At 49.3% G+C, this 19,548-nt stretch overlaps 1 protein-coding gene across 4 annotated transcripts; it reads right to left on the bottom strand.

Moving 5' to 3' along the window:
* Positions 1–245: 245 nt before the first annotated feature.
* KLHDC3 (kelch domain containing 3) lies at positions 246–19,517 on the bottom strand. 4 transcript variants are annotated; one of them, XM_083175315.1, is made up of 12 exons: positions 19,365–19,453; positions 15,191–15,294; positions 11,682–11,888; positions 11,434–11,598; positions 11,243–11,358; positions 10,488–10,559; positions 9,569–9,782; positions 9,121–9,207; positions 5,887–5,995; positions 5,566–5,639; positions 682–760; positions 246–577 (listed from the first exon to the last, which is right to left on the bottom strand). In XM_083175315.1, the coding sequence occupies exons 3-12, from the start codon at positions 11,833–11,835 to the stop codon at positions 511–513; spliced, it is 1,137 nt and encodes a 378-aa protein (XP_083031441.1). In that variant the 5' UTR covers positions 11,836–11,888; positions 15,191–15,294; positions 19,365–19,453; the 3' UTR covers positions 246–510. The 4 variants fall into 4 exon arrangements, with proteins under 4 accessions (XP_083031441.1, XP_083031440.1, XP_083031439.1 ...); XM_083175314.1 differs by lacking the exon at positions 15,191–15,294 and having other exon boundaries at positions 19,365–19,517; XM_083175313.1 differs by lacking the exon at positions 15,191–15,294 and having other exon boundaries at positions 19,267–19,421.
* Between the last annotated feature and the right edge of the window lie 31 nt (positions 19,518–19,548).

A 19,548-nucleotide genomic window follows, 5' to 3' on the forward strand; every position in this document is an offset into this window, starting at 1 on the left:
AGCCACCCTTGCCTCCTCTTCATAAATCCCATACTGCGGAATATTCTGGATGGCTGCGTCCGCAGTCACCGACGAGCTATGGTGAATTTTCGGCTTCGTAGCAGTTCCAAGGCAGACGGGTTCCCTTGGGCACAACGGGACCAATCCATGAAGTTGGTGCTTGCTCCTCCTCTCTTAAGTACATTATAATGTAAAGAATAGGAAAATGCTACTTGCAATAGACTGACACACTCGTCAAACAAGAACACATTCCAAGGGAATTTTTTATTGAAATTATATAACTTTAGCCCCCAGGTGATAAGGAGAAGAACATTTATAAAACAAGTCTCTAGAGACGCAGAAAGGGGGGTAAATAAAAAGTGCAGACATAAAAAAAAGGCAGCTGGTGCGGGAGCGCGTGTTAGTTCAGTGTTACACATAGAAAAATCGGGAGGGGTCGGGATACAGTCTTGTGACAGCCTGTGAGTGCACAGTAACACTGAGTGTGGTAACCGCTGCATAGCGTTAGACCTATCCGTGGGACGATAGCAGGGGACGGCTTATGTTGCTATTTGTGGTCATTGCAGACAGCTCCCACCTGTAAGAAAAAGAAAGGAGCGAGTAAGCGAGGGTCAGGGAGGAAAGGGCTCGCTGCAACTCAACAACATGATGGGAGTACATCCACTGACAGCCGCTTCTCACCTGATGTCATGAGGCAGACAAGACTGGTCCAGATTATAATGTAAAACGGCCAATTTGCACAGAGTCTTTAAACTAGGACCTGGAAAAAACACAGACTGTCAAACATGCACACCTACAGAACCCGGCACACAGTCTTCACACACATACACAGAACCCGGCACACAGTCCTCACACACATACACAGAACTCGGCACACAGTCCTTACACACACACACACACACACACACACACACACACACACACACACACACACACACACACACACACTACGCAGAACCCGGCACACAGTCCTCTCACACACATACGTAGAACCCGGCACACAGTCCTCACACACATACACAGAACCCGGCACACAGTCCTTCCACACAATACACAGAACCCGGCACACAGTCCTCACACACATACACAGAACCCGGCACACAGTCCTCACACACATACACAGAACCCGGCACACAGTCCTCACACACATACACAGAACCCGGCACACAGTCCTCACACACATACACAGAACCCGGCACACAGTCCTCTCTCACACGATACGCAGAACCCGGCACACAGTCCTCTCTCACACGATACGCAGAACCCGGCACACAGTCCTTCCACACAATACGCAGAACCCGGCACACAGTCCTCTCTCACACGATACGCAGAACCCGGCACACAGTCCTCACACACATACACAAAACCCAGCACACAGTCCTCACACACAATACGCAGAACCCGGCACACAGTCCTCACACAATACGCAGAACCCGGCACACAGTCCTCACACAATACGCAGAACCCGGCACACAGTCCTCACACAATACGCAGAACCCGGCACACAGTCCTCACACACATACACAGAACCCGGCACACAGTCCTCACACACATACGCAGAACCCGGCACACAGTCCTCTCTCACACACATACGCAGAACCCGGCACACAGTCCTCTCTCACACACATACACAGAACCCGGCACACAGTCCTCTCTCACACACATACACAGAACCCGGCACACAGTCCGCTCTCACACACATACACAGAACCCGGCACACTGTGCTCACACACATACACAGAACCCGGCACACAGTCCTCTCTCACACACATACACAGAACCCGGCACACAGTCCGCTCTCACACACATACACAGAACCCGGCACACAGTCCTCTCTCACACGATACGCAGAACCCGGCACACAGTCCTCTCTCACACGATACGCAGAACCCGGCACACAGTCCTCTCTCACACGATACACAGAACCCGGCACACAGTCCTCTCTCACACGATACACAGAACCCGGCACACAGTCCTCACACACATACACAGAACCCGGCACACAGTCCTCACACACATACACAGAACCCGGCACACAGTCCTCTCTCACACGATACGCAGAACCCGGCACACAGTCCTCTCTCACACACATACGCAGAACCCGGCACACAGTCCTCTCTCACACACATACGCAGAACCCGGCACACAGTCCTCACACACATACACAGAACCCGACACACAGTCCTCTCTCACACACATACACAGAACCCGGCACACAGTCCTCTCACACACATACACAGAACCCGGCACACAGTCCTCTCTCACACACATACACAGAACCCGGCACACAGTCCTCTCTCACACACATACACAGAACCCGGCACACAGTCCTCTCCACACATACACAGAACCCGGCACACAGTCCTCTCTCACACACATACGCAGAACCTGGCACACACAGTCCTTCCACACAATACGCAGAACCCGGCACACAGTCCTCTCTCACACAATACTCAGAACCCGGCACACAGTCCTCTCTCACACGATACGCAGAACCCGGCACACAGTCCTCTCTCACACGATACGCAGAACCCGGCACACAGTCCTCTCTCACACACATACACAGAACCCGGCAAACAGTCCTCTCTCTCACACATACACAGAACCCGGCACACAGTCCTCTCTCACACACATACACAGAACCCAGCACACAGTCCTCTCACACACATACATAGAACCCGGCACACAGTCCTCTCTCACACACATACACAGAACCCGGCACCCAGTCCTCTCTCACACAATACTCAGAACCCGGCACACAGTCCTCTCTCACACAATACGCAGAACCCGGCACACAGTCCTCTCTCACACAATACGCAGAACCCGGCACACAGTCCTCTCACACAATACGCAGACCTCCAGCACACAGTCCTCTCACACAATACGCAGACCTCCGGCACACAGTCCTCACACACATACACAGCACCTGGCACACAGTCCTCTCACACAATACGCAGACCTCCGGCACACAGTCCTCTCACACAATACGCAGAACCCGGCACACAGTCCTCTCACACAATACGCAGACCTCCGGCACACCGTCCTCTCACACAATACGCAGAACCCGGCACACAGTCCTCTCTCACACAATACGCAGACCTCCGGCACACCGTCCTCTCACACAATACGCAGACCTCCGGCACACCGTCCTCTCACACAATACGCAGACCTCCGGCACACCGTCCTCTCACACAATACGCTGACCTCCGGCACACACTCCTCTCTCACACAATACGCAGAACCCGGCACACAGTCCTCTCACACAATACGCAGACCTCCGGCACACAGTCCTCTCTCACACACATACACAGAACCCGGCACACAGTCCTCTCACACAATACACAGAACCCGGCACACAGTCCTCTCACACAATACGCAGACCTCCGGCACACAGTCCTCTCTCACACACATACACAGAACCCGGCACACAGTCCTCTCACACAATACACAGAACCCGGCACACAGTCCTCTCACACAATACGCAGACCTCCGGCACACAGTCCTCACACACATACACAGAACCCGGCACACAGTCCTCTCTCACACACATACACAGAACCCGGCACACAGTCCTCTCACACAATACGCAGAACCCAGCACACAGTCCTCTCACACAATACGCAGAACCCAGCACACAGTCCTCTCACACAATACGCAGAACCAGGCACACAGTCCTCTCACACAATACGCAGAACCAGGCACACCGTCCTCTCACACAATACACAGAACCCGGCACACAGTCCTCTCACACAATACGCAGACCTCCGGCACACCATCCTCTCTCATAGTACATACACCCTGGCATGTGTGGTTCTACATATGTTTGACATTACTGCAGTATAAACACAAAAAAAAACACATAAACATATCCAATGAAAGAACATGGCTTTGTTACAAACAGCTTAGCTAACAAATTGCCACTGTGATGGTTATGGCATTTGCACTTGACAGGACATGATCCTCTGTCATATTGGGCCTTATTCTGGTTGAATCGGTCAGATGCGTATTTTCGGACAGGAACCGAGCGTTTTTAGCCCCGCCTTCTGTACGGATCGCTCACACCGTCCGAATGCGGTAAGATGCCGACCGAACGTATGCATTTTTCATACGAACACCTCCTCCATCTGTGGGAACCTCCCCCATCATTCGATGGTCGCCAACCATCGAATGCTGGACCGAGTGGTCAGGCAGCTCTGAGTGCTCCAGACCACTCGGGCATTTCTCTGTGCAAAAGCAGGGATATGGGTGGGCAGCTGGCATCCGGCTAGGTCATATGTCCGCCCCCCACACGTTCGTCACGGCCAGATTACCATACGTACGCCCAGAGTTCTCATGGGAACGCCCATGAAATGCGGGTAAGTACGCATAGGTTAATGAGCCCAAACAGCCCTTCACGCCCCTCTCCACTCCCTGCTCGAATTGTTCTGTACGATCATTTTCTGCACGGATGTCACGCCGTATTCGGACGTGCGCGGTGTTTGCACATGCGCAGATACGCCTCTGCACATGCGCAAACACCAACCATCGGCCGTCCGTCCGCATTCGGAGCCATCCGACTCAACCAGAATAACCCCCACAGAGAGGACACTACAACCCAGTTGAGGTGCGGCATCTACTATAACACGGTCATCCACATACCGTCACTGGGCTAAGAAAAACTCCATGTGGATTTGACTTGGGTATTATTTGAAAGGCTGAACGGTTTCGTGTGACATCATGTATTATGACTTAAGAACAAGGATTGTTATCTCTTCAAGGAGCAGGGTGGAAGCAGCACCTAGTCAGAGCTCACCATAACTTTTATGGTCCATATTGGCCACCATCCACACAGATTAATAATAATAATTCAATACAAAATTCATCAGTGTCCTATAGTGCGGGCCATTCTTTTTAAGGGACACTGTTTTAGATCTCTCTTTATCTATTGACCTCATAAACCAGATACTTTGTCTTCACCCCTCAGCAGAATCCTTGCGTGTTTTGTAATACATCTGTCAGTTTTTCAATGTACCTTTCAGTGGTTTAACACTTACATGTTATTCAGTTAATAAATCACCTGTGTAAACCCACTGTCTATTTGCCTATTGAAGTGGACACATGTTAACCTCTTAGCTGCTGCTTTATCGTTGGATCTGGAAGTACGGTTTTCTTTTTAAACTCTCTAGAGAATTGCATGCTACAACAGAAGGTTTCTTTCGAGTTATCACCTTCTGACATCCTGGCAGTGAAGGGGTTACTGGTCGAACGTTGCAGCTGCTTTACATACACTCCCCCCCCCCCCTTCTATTTGGCATAATCTCAGAAGCTGCTAACAGGACAATGTAAGGCAATCGATTCCAAAAATGTATGTTTATTTTTAACTGCCCCCAGGAGCTTTTTTTCTCCCAACCTCTTTGCTTGCATCTGTTTGGGTCTGTCTTGAGATTCTCTAAGACACTGTAAGAGTCTGCCAGGAGACACAAAGAACTTCTGTCTTGGTCTGTCAGAGAAACTCTGAGCACCAGCACCCGCCCCAGACCAGACTTAGGGGGGGGGTCGATCGAATTACACAGTAACACTACTTACTAAAGTCCAGGATGTACAGGTCTGAATGATCCATTAGATAGAATTCATCTTGTAGGTCCTGGTCCTGAGAAGGGCTGCAGTAGGAGAAACAGAGAGGGAAGGTCCCTTACAGAGAGTCGTTTATTAGGCCCAATCTTATCACCACAACCATCAGCCTATACTTAGGACCCCTATCCTCAGTCTCCTCTCTCCACATTATAGAAGGATATTCTCGGGCCTCTTGCCCATAGTAGTATATATAGTTATTCTCTGGAACCACTCCTCAATATATAACATACATGTAATCTTTGATTATTACATATGTCCTTTCCCTATTCTCACCTGGTGCCCCCAAAAAGCAGGATTTTGTCACCCACAATGCAGCAACACTGCCTGCGACGAGCACAGGGTCCTTTTCCTTGGACTTCAACACGCTGCCAACGCCCCAATTCTGGGAAAGGACAAATAAAATTGTAATTACCGCCTTAGCTGCATAGAAATCGGCTTCTCACATTCCCGAGGAGCTCCATATATCAATCACAGACTGCTGTCCTCCTATACTTCCCACCTCAGTCTGCTCACATTCCCAGAGAGCTCCACTGCTGTCCTCCAATACTTCCCACCTCAGTCTCCTCACATTCCCAGAGAGCTCCATATATATTATACCCAGCTCCACGGCTGTCCTCCTATACTTCCCACCTCAGTCTCCTCACATTCCCAGAGAGCTCCATATATTATACCCAGCTCCACGGCTGTCCTCCTATACTTCCCACCTCAGTCTCCTCACATTCCCATATATTATACCCAGCTCCAATGCTGTCCTCCTATATTTCCCACATCAGTCTCCTCACATTCCCATATATTATCCCCAGCTCCACTGCTGTCCTCCTATACTTCCCACCTCAGTCTGCTCACATTCCCAGAGAGCTCCATATATTATCCCCAGCTCCACTGCTGTCCTCCTATACTTCCCACATCAGTCTCCTCACATTCCCAGAGAGCTCCATATATCATCCCCAGCTCCACTGCTGTCCTCCTATACTTCCCACCTCAGTCTGCTCACATTCCCGGAGAGCTCCATATATCATCCCCAGCTCCACGGCTGTCCTCCTATACTTCCCACTTCAGTCTGCTCCCATTCCCAGAGAGCTCCATATAATATCCCCATCTCCACTGCTGTCCTCCTATACTTCCCACCTCAGTCTCCTCACATTCCCAGAGAGCTCCATATATCATCCCCAGCTCCACTGCTGTCCTCCTATACTTCCCACCTCAGTCTCTGTACATTCCCAGAGAGCTCCATATATTGTACCCAGCTCCACTGCTGTCCTCCTATACTTCCCACCTCAGTCTGCTCACATTCCCAGAGAGCTCCATATATTATCCCCAGCTCCACTGCTGTCCTCCTATACTTCCCACCTCAGTCTCCTCACATTCCCATATATTATATCCAGCTCCACTGCTGTCCTCCTATACTTCCCACCTCAGTCTCCTCACATTCCCAGAGAGCTCCATATATATTATACCCAGCTCCACTGCTGTCCTCCTATACTTCCCACCTCAGTCTCTGCACATTCCCAGAGAGCTCCATATATTGTACCCAGCTCCACTGCTGTCCTCCTATACTTCCCACCTCAGTCTCCTCACATTCCCAGAGAGCTCCATATATCATCCCCAGCTCCACTGCTGTCCTCCTATACTTCCCACCACAGTCTGCTCACATTCCCAGAGAGCTCCATATAATATCCCCATCTCCACTGCTGTCCTCCTATACTTCCCACCTCAGTCTCCTCACATTCCCATATATTATATCCAGCTCCACTGCTGTCCTCCTATACTTCCCACCTCAGTCTCCTCACATTCCCATATATTATATCCAGCTCCACTGCGGTCCTCCTATACTTCCCACCTCAGTCTCCTCACATTCCCATATATTATATCCAGCTCCACTGCTGTCCTCCTATACTTCCCACCTCAGTCTCTGCAAACTGTCTAGAGCAGGTATTCCCAACCTCATTCCTCAAGGCACACTAACAGTGCAGGACAACTAACTGAAGAACTCATCACACTGTAAAACCTGGACTGCCTTGAGGAGTGAGAATCACAAGCCACACACGTCAACTTAACACACTGCCCCAAAACCACGGACAGGCACCTTCATGTCTAAATACTAGAGAAACCCTATTTCTCCATATACTAATACTTAGCATCTCAGACATCTCTGGCAACAGGAAAAATAAGCCGCCATTGGTGTGGAAATAAACATACAGTATCATGCCAGTATGGCACCGGGGAGTAAGGGAAACAGGAGGAGTGGCACAAGATAGAGACCGAAGGGTACATATACTAAAGCTTCTAAAAATGAAAAGATGTGATGTTGCCAACATATAACAAATAAGATTTTGGGGAGTATTCAATGCCATGGCGAGCGCATGGCAGCGAATCCTGTTTTTGATTCGCAGTGCGCTCGCCATGATTTTTCACTCCCCTTCAATTCGCTGCCAGACGCCAGCCCACACTATTCAATGCGTCAGGGGCTCGCTGCCCCTGACGGCGAATAGTGTGAAGAGTGACAAATCCCCCTGCGCAGATGCTCCATGCCTGTCTGGAGTCTGCAGGGGGATGGGAGGGACTGGTGTCGCGGCGGGGGAGCGCGCTGATGCAGGCGGGAGCCTCCGCACAGTCTGGGGACAGGTCCAGCAGCAGCAGAGCCTCCGGCTCAAGCAGTCCCAGCGCTGACATCACCGTGCTGTGGCTGCCGGAGTCAGAGGTCTGCTACTGCTGGAGCCGTCCCTGTCAGCTTGTCCCCCGCATATCTCTCCCCCCTCCCGTCCCCTCACCTCACCCCCAGCAGAAGGGCTTGCAGGGTGCTGCTGGGGTCGGAGCCGCTGCACTCACTGGTCCCGATCATCGGGATCAGTGTTCAGTGAATATATGAATATTAATGAGCGGCTCTGGCTCCCGGTCCCCTGCTGGCGAATGTGTAAAAAAAAAAAAAATATATATATATATATAAAATATATTCATGTGCTGCAAGTATATGAATAAAAATAGCATGCCCCTTCATAGGAAAAATATTCTGATTTTTTAACACCAAAAAAAAAATTAAACACGCTTTAATTTAAAAGATCACATTACAGTTCACCTAAAAAAGATGACGAATGCTAAACGGAGAATCATGGCGAAAATCAATGGAGAAAGCAGTTCTCCATTTGAGCATTGAATACACTGTCGGCGAATTCCACTAAAAACCCCATTGAAAATCACAGGCGAATTGTGGAGAATAATTTACGGCGAATCGGCAGACATTCGCTGTTCATTTGTGGCGAATTGCCTCCATTGAATAGGGAGAATTGTTTCTACTAACAGAAAATTCGCCGTAAACCCAGCGAATTGCCAGATTCACTGAAAAAAAACGGCGAATCTGAGGCATTGAATACTGGCCTATGTCTTACATGGTCTAGAAAACAATAGATAATTTTTTTTTTAAAGCATCTACAATGGAGGTTTCAAGAGGGTGTGCAGAAAAGCAGCTACACAGTGCTAGCGTGAGAAGACATCAGGTATCACACTTACCAGGTGTGTATTTCCACAGGTCCTGAAAGTGGCGGTTAAGCCGTGCATTGTATCCACCAAACACATACAGCTCTCCTCGATATGCAACTGCAGCAAAAACACAACATTGCGATACATAGTGGGGTGCTGTAGCTGGCGTCTGGTGACAGGCGTGTCCTGTACAGGCTACAGTAACATGGCGTGTGGCGACAGGCGTGTCCTGTACAGGCTACAGTAACATGGCGTGTGGCGACAGGCGTGTCCTGTACAGGCTACAGTAACATGGCGTGTGGCGACAGGCGTGTCCTGTACAGGCTACAGTAACATGGCGTGTGGTGACAGGCGTGTCTTGTACAGGCTACAGTAACATGGCGTGTGGTGACAGGCGTGTCTTGTACAGGCTACAGTAACATGGCATATAGTGACAGGCGTGTCCTGTACAGGCTACAGTAACATGGGGTATGCTTACATGCAGAGTGGCTCCTCCTTCCCTCAGGTGGGGGTGTGGACTGAGGCGGTTCCAGCCAGCTTTCTGTCATTAGATCAAACACTCTGATTCGGTTGCAGTAAATCTCATTGTTAGAATGAAAGGGTCCAGAACGATCAGCTCGGCCACCAAATACAAACATTTTACTACCGATCACTGTGGCAGAGTGGAAGTCTCTCCAGCGAGCTGGGGTGCCCTGTGGATAAATTACACTTTAGGTTTCCTAGTTACAAAAAGCCTAGGGGTATGTGGAAAGGAAGCCTATGGGGACCTCGTATAGTTAATCCGGGGTAGAGGACAGGTCTGTGGAGGCCTCCCACTAGGTAATAAGGAGTAGATGTTCTCGAGGGGATACACTGGGGAATTTGGGGTAGACAGGTGCAAGGATGGGTTGCAATGCAAGAGTGATTTTATTACTTACTTTTGACCCTATTCAATCTGACTTCTGCCCACTGCACCTTCTAACTATTGTTACACCTTATCTTCTGCCTGTCTCATCATTGACCCCACACTCTAGTCTAGGCCATCTCTCAATCTCGTTTCTAACTCTAGAACATGTTATAAATCCAGCCCTTCTTTATCCCTGACACAAAGCTCATCCACGCCTAGACTACTGTAACCTCCTCCTTTCTGGCCAACGCCTTATCCATTCCCCTCATCCTAAATCTATTCCTATGGTTGTGTATTGTATTTATGGTCTGGCAGTCGGTTATTGTTACATGTTTTTATCCACATGTACAGGGCTGCGGACTTTGTGGCAAATAACAATACTATGTGATGAAGAGTATACTGAAAGTTATATCCAATTTAATGTAAACCTATTGTCCCTTGTCCACAGAGACACCAGGCTGTAATACACATTGCTATGAAGGAGTTCCCTGGTATGTAATCACGTACTCACTTTTGCATTCACCAGAGTCCAGCTCATGGATTTGTTATCCAGCTTGTGAATATCATTAGAGAAGCAATCAGCCTGCCAAACAGAGAAGAGAAGACATCGTATGACAGACACTCAGGAGGAAGTGGACATTTATAGACCGCACTTATTGCCAGCAGACATTCACAGATGCACAGACTGCTGCACAAAGGCAGCGCCTGGCTGACAGTAGTGCCCGGAGCACAGTCACAGACTGCGGCACAAAGGTAGTGCCAGGAGGACAGTCACAGACTGCGGCACAAAGGTAGTGCCCGGTGGTCAGTCACAGACTGCTGCACAAAGGTAGTGCCCGGCGGCCAGTCACAGACTGCTGCACAAAGGTAGTGCCGCGCACCCAGTCACAGACTGCTGCACAAAGGTAGTGCCGCGCACCCAGTCACAGACTGCTGCACAAAGGTAGTGCCGCGCACCCAGTCACAGACTGCTGCACAAAGGTAGTGCCGGGCGGACAGTCACAGACTGCTGCACAAAGGCAGCGCCCGGCGGACAGCAACGGACAGTCAGACTGCTACAAAAAGGCATTGCCCGGCAGACGCCAATGGACAGTCACAGACTGCTACACAAAGGCAGCGCCCGGCGGACAGCAACAGACAGTCACACACGGGAAATAGATTAATTGACTGACACACAAACATACTGGCAGGGGCTAGTAGACATTAACAGACTCTCACACACAATCAGGGCCAGTGGATAAAATAAAAAAAGTACCCCCATGTTACCTGCTGTTCGTATCCACCAAAAATGTACATGGTCCTCTCCAAAACACAGGCAGAGTGCCCATCTCGAGCCCCTGGAATCTGACCACCCACAAGGGGAGTTGCCCACTGCTCAGTGCCTGCAATAGAGACGAGAGCGAGTCATTAGGAGAGTCACCCGAAGGCCTGCACAAAGCACAGGGTATAGGGTCTACCTGTGTGGAAGGTGTACAGCTTGTTGCAGGCCCCGTCAGTATCGTTCCGTCCACCCCAGATGAAGATAACATCATCGATGAGTACCGCTGTGTGTCCGTACCTCATATAGGGGACCGTGGAGAGAGCGCAGTTCGCAGGAGGGAGCTTTCTCCACCGTAGTGATACTGCAAGGAAGACAACAGAATATCCCGGTGAGTGTCTTGCCTGCCTAGACCCGGGGGGCGCCAGATGACCGCGCTTCTCTTACCCGCATTGAACACATGCACATCGATTTTCCTCAACGTCTCGTAGTCTTCTCCAGAGCAGTAACCTCCGAAGGAGAACACTCGATGTCCCACAGCTACCGCAGCATGATTCACCCGTCTTGGACCCCCCTCTAGGTGCACCGTCCAGCGAGGCATCCCCCCACTGCATGCCGAAACACGACGGGGGATCTGTGTCAACACATTACAGCCTGGTGGAGGAAAAAGCAAAGGGGTTAAAACAGATGATAAAAAAAAAAGTGGTAATATAAATCCGGGTTTATCTGTCCTTCACAATCATCATAGTAGTAGTAGTAGTAGTACGTTTATTTATAAGGCGCCACAAAGTGTCCGCAGCGCCGTACATAGCAAAAAAAAAAAAAAAATTACAAGGTAACGTACAGGGTGTGTAGAAAGATACAGTATAAATAGGGGTATAGCTGGTAGAACTAAAATCAGCATCAGTTCAGAAGTAGGTGTCAAAATAGTCAAGGAGACCGAAGATGAAGTAGAGGAAGGGAAGAACAGGACAGGAGCACAGGTGAGGTAATGAGGTAGGGTGAGTACGTGAGGAAGGAGGGCCCTGCTCATAAGAGTTAACATACTAAAAATAGGTGGGTGGACGAACGAAATACAATAGGATAAGTAGGAACGGAGGCAGGATAGGAGGATCAAAAGAGGTTAGGAGGAGGGATAGGCTAGTCGAAAAAAGTGGGTTTTGAGGGAGCGCTTGAAGGAGGTAAGGGAATCAGATAGCCTGATGGGTGGCGGGAGGTTGTTCCAGTGCAGGGGGGCAGCGCGAGAGAAATCTTGGACACGGGAGTGGGAGGAGGTGATTAGGTGAGAGGTCAGTCGGCGGTCATACATATAGGACAGGTCTACACCAGGCATGTCCAAACTGTCACCCTCCAGCTGTTGTGAAACTTCAAGTCCCATCATGCCTTGCCACAGTTTTGCTATCAGGGAATGCTAAAACTATGGCAATGCATGCTGGGATGTGTAGTTTCACAACAGCTGGAGGGACACAGTATGGATATGCCTGGTATACAGCAAACCTCAAGAAATCTATTAAGCGAGTAATGAGGCGCCCTGCGTCTTTCAAAACATGTGCAGCTCCTCCTCTCTGCCTGGCATGGTGCTTCTAGCACAGGTATGGCCTGCCCCACAGCAGAGAGAGACACCCCAGGGTACAGGTCCTTGCAAAGATGATCATAAGTACCCAGGGCAGTTTAGTCCTTGGGCCTGAGAAGAAATCATTCTGAATGGCCAGTTAAGTGATGGGGAGACACCTTCATATAAAAAGGGAAGATACACAAAGACCCCTCCTGGGACAGTATCCTCCGCAAGGCACTCAAAGCTCCCTCCTGGGGCAGAATGCTTGGAGACCCTCCTGGGTAAATGGCATCTCTGCAAGGTAGCTGTGGCTAGGCAGCTCTCGGAAGACAGGAAGTCCCTCCCTGGGACCGGCAGACAGAGACAGGAAGTCCCTCCCTGGGACCGGCAGACAGAGACAGGAAGTCCCTCCCTGGGACCGGCAGACAGAGACAGGAAGTCCCTCCCTGGGACCGGCAGACAGAGACAGGAAGTCCCTCCCTGGGACCGGCAGACAGAGACAGGAAGTCCCTCCCTGGGACCGGCAGACAGAGACAGGAAGTCCCTCCCTGGGACCGGCAGACAGAGACAGGAAGTCCCTCCCTGGGACCGGCAGACAGAGACAGGAAGTCCCTCCCTGGGACCGGCAGAGAGCAATTTCAGACTATAAATTTCCTATATCAATTTGAAGCCTGTAACAAGGGCAGAGGAACAAAACATGTTCCTCTCCAATTCCAATTTGTCCCAGTGAGACTTCTTGCCGTTGGCCACCTCTTCTGCAGACATGATGGTATAAATTCTACGAGGATATAATCAATGAAATGCTTGCTCTGCCTCAGTAGGCGGAGCATGAGGACCTCCTAATACACTCATTAACTGGTTGTGCAGCATTACGGGCTGCCATGACACACGGAGCAGATGAGAGAGTCCAAGGGGTGTAGTTTTCAGTCAGCTGTTTATGAACTACAGCGGTACTGAGATGGGAAAACTTGGAGGAGTGCAGAAAACGTCCTAGGAAATACAGGTAGAATACGCCACTTGTGCAGGCAGCATTAATGTTCTAGGTCTACAGTCATAATATTGACAGGGTCCAAATGTCGACATTCAAAAGGTCGACATGAGTATTTCATGTGGTGTCTATGTAGACAGAGGTCAACATAAGCACAGTCCCCACGCATGGCTCACTACACTCGCAATGCTTCGGGCTCATTGCCACACTATTATATTCTCCCTCCATGCTGTAGTGGTTGGTAGGGTATGAATTACCGCCTGTCGGCACATGCCAACCTTTGGACTCTGCCGACCAATAGTGGTCGACGGTAATTCTATCATGAGTCCGGATGCCATCTAAAGATCATGCTGTGTGTACAGGTGATTAACAGGACTGGAGCAGTTCCATCTGCAGATATACCTATAGGTGTGTACACAGCATAATGTGCACGGTACAGAGCAGGTGGCTGTTATCACAGGGGGATACAGATGGGTATACACTAAGTGATTTGTGTACCTGGCGATATTGGCAGCGGTAGGGTCCCTGTGCATACACACTTGCCGATGCAGCGGGGCCACACTGGCCCTTGTTAATGATGCATAGATAGTTAATCATAGAAAAATAGACGACATCTAACAGAGTTTGTATAAAAAAAGTAATGAGACCTATTTTTTTTTCTGATGCGGGTTCGATGGAGGGGGGGGGGGGGGGGGGGGGGGGGGGAGTCAGCTGCAACACGCACCGAGCGTCAGTGGCCTACGAGCTTCCCTGCGGTTCGTATGGTGGTTTTAGTGGACCCCTGACCCTAGGCTCGGTTGAAGCTTAAAAATGCAACGTTTTATCGAACAGCGATACGCCATCAAATTCTGTGTGAGACTTGGAAAATCGGCTCTAGAGACGTTAGCCATGATCCAGGAAGTGTTCGGGAGTGAAAGCCTATCAAAAGCTGCAGTTTCATGACCATGCGCCAAGCCACACCAGCTTCGTAGTCCACGACTAGCTGGCCCAGAACGGCATTGCATCGATACAGTCCCGATCGGGCCCCGGCTGACTTTTTACTGTTCCCCACCCCCGAGTGAAGACAGCCCTCAAAGGACACCGCCATGGGACCGTAGTAGACGTCAAAGTGGCTTAGACGCGCTGCTTGAAGGACATTCCGGAAGAGGATTCCAGGGCGCCTTCCAAGCGTGGACAACTCGTTGGCAGAAGTGTGGCAACGCACAAGGGTCTTATTTTGAAGTACTTTAATGGTTTGTAGCGATATCTTCAATAAATAAAAATACCCGGATTTGGTCTCATTACTATTTATACAAACCTGTATGTTCTATAAGTGATATTTTATACGATGTTGTTCAGAAGAGGGAAAATAGCCCTAGTGGATGAAATCACGCCTATTTTGTAAAAAGAAAAACGTGAAAGTCTCATGTGAACCTTTTGACTGTTGACCTTCCCATTATCGACCGAATGCTTGTGTTGAACTATTTCATGGGTCAATCTTCGTGTTGAACAACCGTATCCCATTTGGAGCTTAACTCCTGCAAGTGAGGAGGAAAATGTCCAAACATCACAGCAGCCCCTCTGGTAGCACACAGAGGTACTGCAAGCCACACAACATAAGTCATAACTACCATGTAAATGCACAGCATATACACAGTAGGCTTCATTGTTTGTCACAATTCATGCGACCCAACAGAATGTCTTTTTTGGGAGGGAATGTGGGAGGAAAGACACGCGCACGCTGAGAACATTCCATAAAACGCATACATCATATTCGCCTAATTTCAAAAAAAGCTTTTCAGAGATTCTGAGCGCTGAAGTAAAACGTTTGCAGCAGAGTCTGAGAGCCGTGTCATAGCTGGCGTATGTTGCCCACTCATGGATAAATTTCATGTCAAATCTGAGGTCCAGCTATTTCCCACGACATCCAGCACACCCCTGACCATGCCCACACACAGAACGATTGAGTAATAGAATCAGAAGGTAGATGGGCGGAGCGGGAGATGCCGCGGACAAGAGCCGGACCCGCAGGCAGGGATGGAGGGAGGAGGGGTTGAAGGAGATGCCGCTGCCACAACGTTCATCATGCCTACACGTGAAACATTTACTGTACATGCAGCTCTTCCATAGTTTGGCACATATACTGGCAATGAGAATCTTATTGAATATACATTTAGCCATAGGCATCATCGTTCCTTCTAATTAGGGTGGCCAATCAAAAAGTCCGGGATTTCGGGATTAGACTGCGCATGCGCAATCTTATGCCGGGCAGCATCTGAGCACCCGCTCAGACGCTGCCCGGCTGTTTCTGAATCCCGACCCTGGCGTGCGGCCTGCGTAGCGCGACAGTAGAGGTCACGCTGCGCACGCTACACCGTCACCGCCCACTCTGATTCAGCCTCTGCTCCTGTGCCCGCCCCCTTCCACTCTCCTCCGCCCACCCATCTGCTGTGTGCTAAGGAGGAGGTGCACTTGCCTGGAGGCACCGTGCACCTCGAAACCCACTCCCAACCGCCCGCTAATTATCAAGTCGTGTTCATTCTAGCACCCTGCGCCTTGCAGTTCCTCCTTCCTGCCTAGGGTGTCGCTCTCTGCTGTGGTGTTTCTACCATAGACTGGTTTGTATCTCAGCATTGAGGTGCCAACCAGACTTTTTTTTAAGAACCACAGCAGACAGTGACACCACAGGCAGGAAGGAGGAACTGCAAGGAATTTGCAAGGTGCAAGAATGAACATTAAAGCATGACACATAAAAGGGGGTGTTACTGAAACCATGATATTAGTGCGATGAGGCAGAAATGCTGACCACTGTGCCTCTGCGCCCTATGGTAAAGGTTTCATATGGTATCTGTATTTGTGTAACAAGAATATGCTATGCTTGAAATACCATCAGAAGGAAGGGAAAGCTTGGCTCCATGGAAGAAGAAAGGGTTGTTCCTGCACTTTCTAACAGAAGTAAAGACTCAACTCATTGCTTCTTGCTCATAATTACTTTACAAGTACACATCGATGACAAAGCAGGAAGCTCTCATGTTATCCAGCAAATGCATATGGACATTTTCAATGCGGGCCAAATGCTCAAGCGGGAAAATAGCTGAAGAAACTAATGGCCCAATTCAGACCGGATCATGGATGCAGAATTTTGTAGAGCCCTGAGGTCATACAGCCGTCTGTAGATCGGCGCCCAGCTGCAAATCTATACTCAACTCACTCACCATCCAATGATTATTCCAGTGTGTGCCGTCTGTGTGTAACTCTGACCCTTCCACAAGTGTGCGACATACACAGGCTGATCGAGGGCCGGAGCCGACGTCACAGGACCTCCATGAAAATAGCTAAATTTTTTTGACACTCCTAGAAATATGTGCTCAGGTGATGACCACAAATAGCGGCTTCCGGTCAATCAACTTGCAAATGGCTTGCGAATAGATTAATCGCTGATTCGTGGCCTTGCACATGCATACTGCGATCCACACGCATGTTTCGATAATCAATCGCTGTGCAAATTCGCACTGCCGCGATCAGCTCTGATTAACCCCCCATGTGCTTCACTGATGTTCTATCGGACGAGTAATTAAACAGTTATTCCGGTCAGAAAGGAAACAAGTCTATCAGCATCCTGTGGTCAGCTGCATCACGACCAGAAGAAAGTGTTTGGTCTGATCACTATATGGTTTGTTCCTCTGCAGCCGATGTGACATAACTATTCTTCACATGGTTACCCATTGGAACTATTTCAGCTTCCCCTGCTTCAAAATATAAATAAGCATCTGGTGCTAGACAGAGACTGAATAGTCAATGACAAAAAGTCTCAGACCACATGCAGACATAAAACTAGGTTAACCTCAGACTCATTTCAACACCACTAGTCCCCTGAGATCAATGAGGACTCCTCTACTGCAGCAGCACTTTCAGACCTCAGACTCATTTCAACACCACTAGTCCCCTGAGATCAATGAGGACTCCTCTACTGCAGCAGCACTTTCAGAGAAGATTAAGAATGGTCATGCAAGGTGAAAGACTATATCTGGAGATCCATCACACAGAGACCTGAGAGAGGTTTGGGTCCTCCCTAAACTAGTCCTAAGACACCCGTGCCTCTGTTTGACAGGTGTACTTCCACAGTCAACAGGCCAAGAAAACCCACTGTGCAAACCAGGCACATCCTTGGCTTAACTCCAGATATCTGTTGTAGATACATCTTGGCCTTCTCTCACTGGGCCTGGTTTACACAAAAGCATCTGTGTCAACTCAGAATCAAAACCTTTGACCACTTTATATTCTACCCCACAAAACAGCAGCATCAATTAACAGTGGAAGGTCAGATGACACCAATCTTACAAAGGCGTGGGGATCCCTGGATTTCTGTAATACCTCTATGTGGCCTGGTCTATTGGCTTCTGTCAGGACACCTCTCCTGAGAAGGTCAGTGACTGACTGCAGTGTAGTCCAAATGTAAAGAATAAATAAGTGTATGTTCAGGTAATGAGGGAACACTGTTACTGTGATGAAGGGGTGCCTGTAATCAGGGGACCCTAATACCGTGATGGAGCAGGGGCATATAATGAATGAAGGCTTAGTCCTGGTGTAGAGTGGACACATTTGCCAGGAGGAACATAGGCACAAAATGAAGGGACCTCATTACAAGCATGGAGGTGGGCAGATATGAGGGACCCTCGATACAAATATATAGTGGAGAAAATAATTAAAGTATTCCCATTACCACAAAGGTAGTGGGGGAATTAGTAAAGGGGTCCCATCATTATCTGCCTTCTGCAGATTAATGACGTGACCCCAAAAATAGGATGTAGAAAGTGGCCCCTAATAGAGGAACAGAAGGTGCAGATGTGGGCAAGTCGACACCAGGATGCAGGGTGGCTTCAGCAAGTGATAACATTATCAATAGACGCACAATACAAGTAGTCATCAAAAACTGCAATAGAACCAAAAAGAGTCACAGCAACAACATTCCTTAGATACAATAAAATAAAATGATAAATGAAAATCAGTAGTACGCAAAATCAAGTGTTATTGGGGGAATCATTGGGAAACATGCGTTATGCATTCCACAGGGTGCTACAAAAACAATTACAAATTGCTTCTCCAGTACTGAGCGCTAGGACCTCTGCAAAACTCTCCCAGATTTCAAGAAATGTTCTCGGGATGCCTCCAACCCAGTCACCCACATTTTCTGTATATGGGATCAGGGCGGTGTACTTACTACTTCACCTGACTGGGCCATGTGTAACACATACAGTACATAGACTTACCATACTATATGACGTTAAACCAGGAAGACCATGGACTACACAGGTTATGTGGCTGCTTATAGCAAGTAACATGCAGGCTTGAAGCCAGCCAGCCACAGAACCTGTGTAATTCATAAGTGTTGCGGTTTAAAGGGATAATATGGTAAGCCTACACCTACAGCACATATGACATGTATAATATACACACAGAAAACACCTGCACTACACACATACACAGTACATACAGCACAGGGAACATACATAACACAGACATGTAACGTGGCAGAGCCCAAGCACAAGGACACGGCGGTTGAGCATCTGACTCTGATCGGGACGGCCACGGGTCACTCAGATATCACCTGGCGGCCTCTGCTCCCAGCGCCGGCTGCTATGCCACCTCCATCCGCAGAGCTCCTCTTCCGCCACACTCTGCCGGAAGTGACTCTCTCCTTCTGCTCTGTCCTTCTCTCCCGGAAGCAGCCTATACCCACTTCCTCAGTAAGCCGGAAGTAAGACCGAATGACACAATCTTCCGGCAGTGAT

The sequence above is a fragment of the Crinia signifera genome, chromosome 3, assembly GCF_055691185.1.
Source record: "Crinia signifera chromosome 3, ASM5569118v1, whole genome shotgun sequence".
Taxonomy (NCBI): domain Eukaryota; kingdom Metazoa; phylum Chordata; class Amphibia; order Anura; family Myobatrachidae; genus Crinia; species Crinia signifera.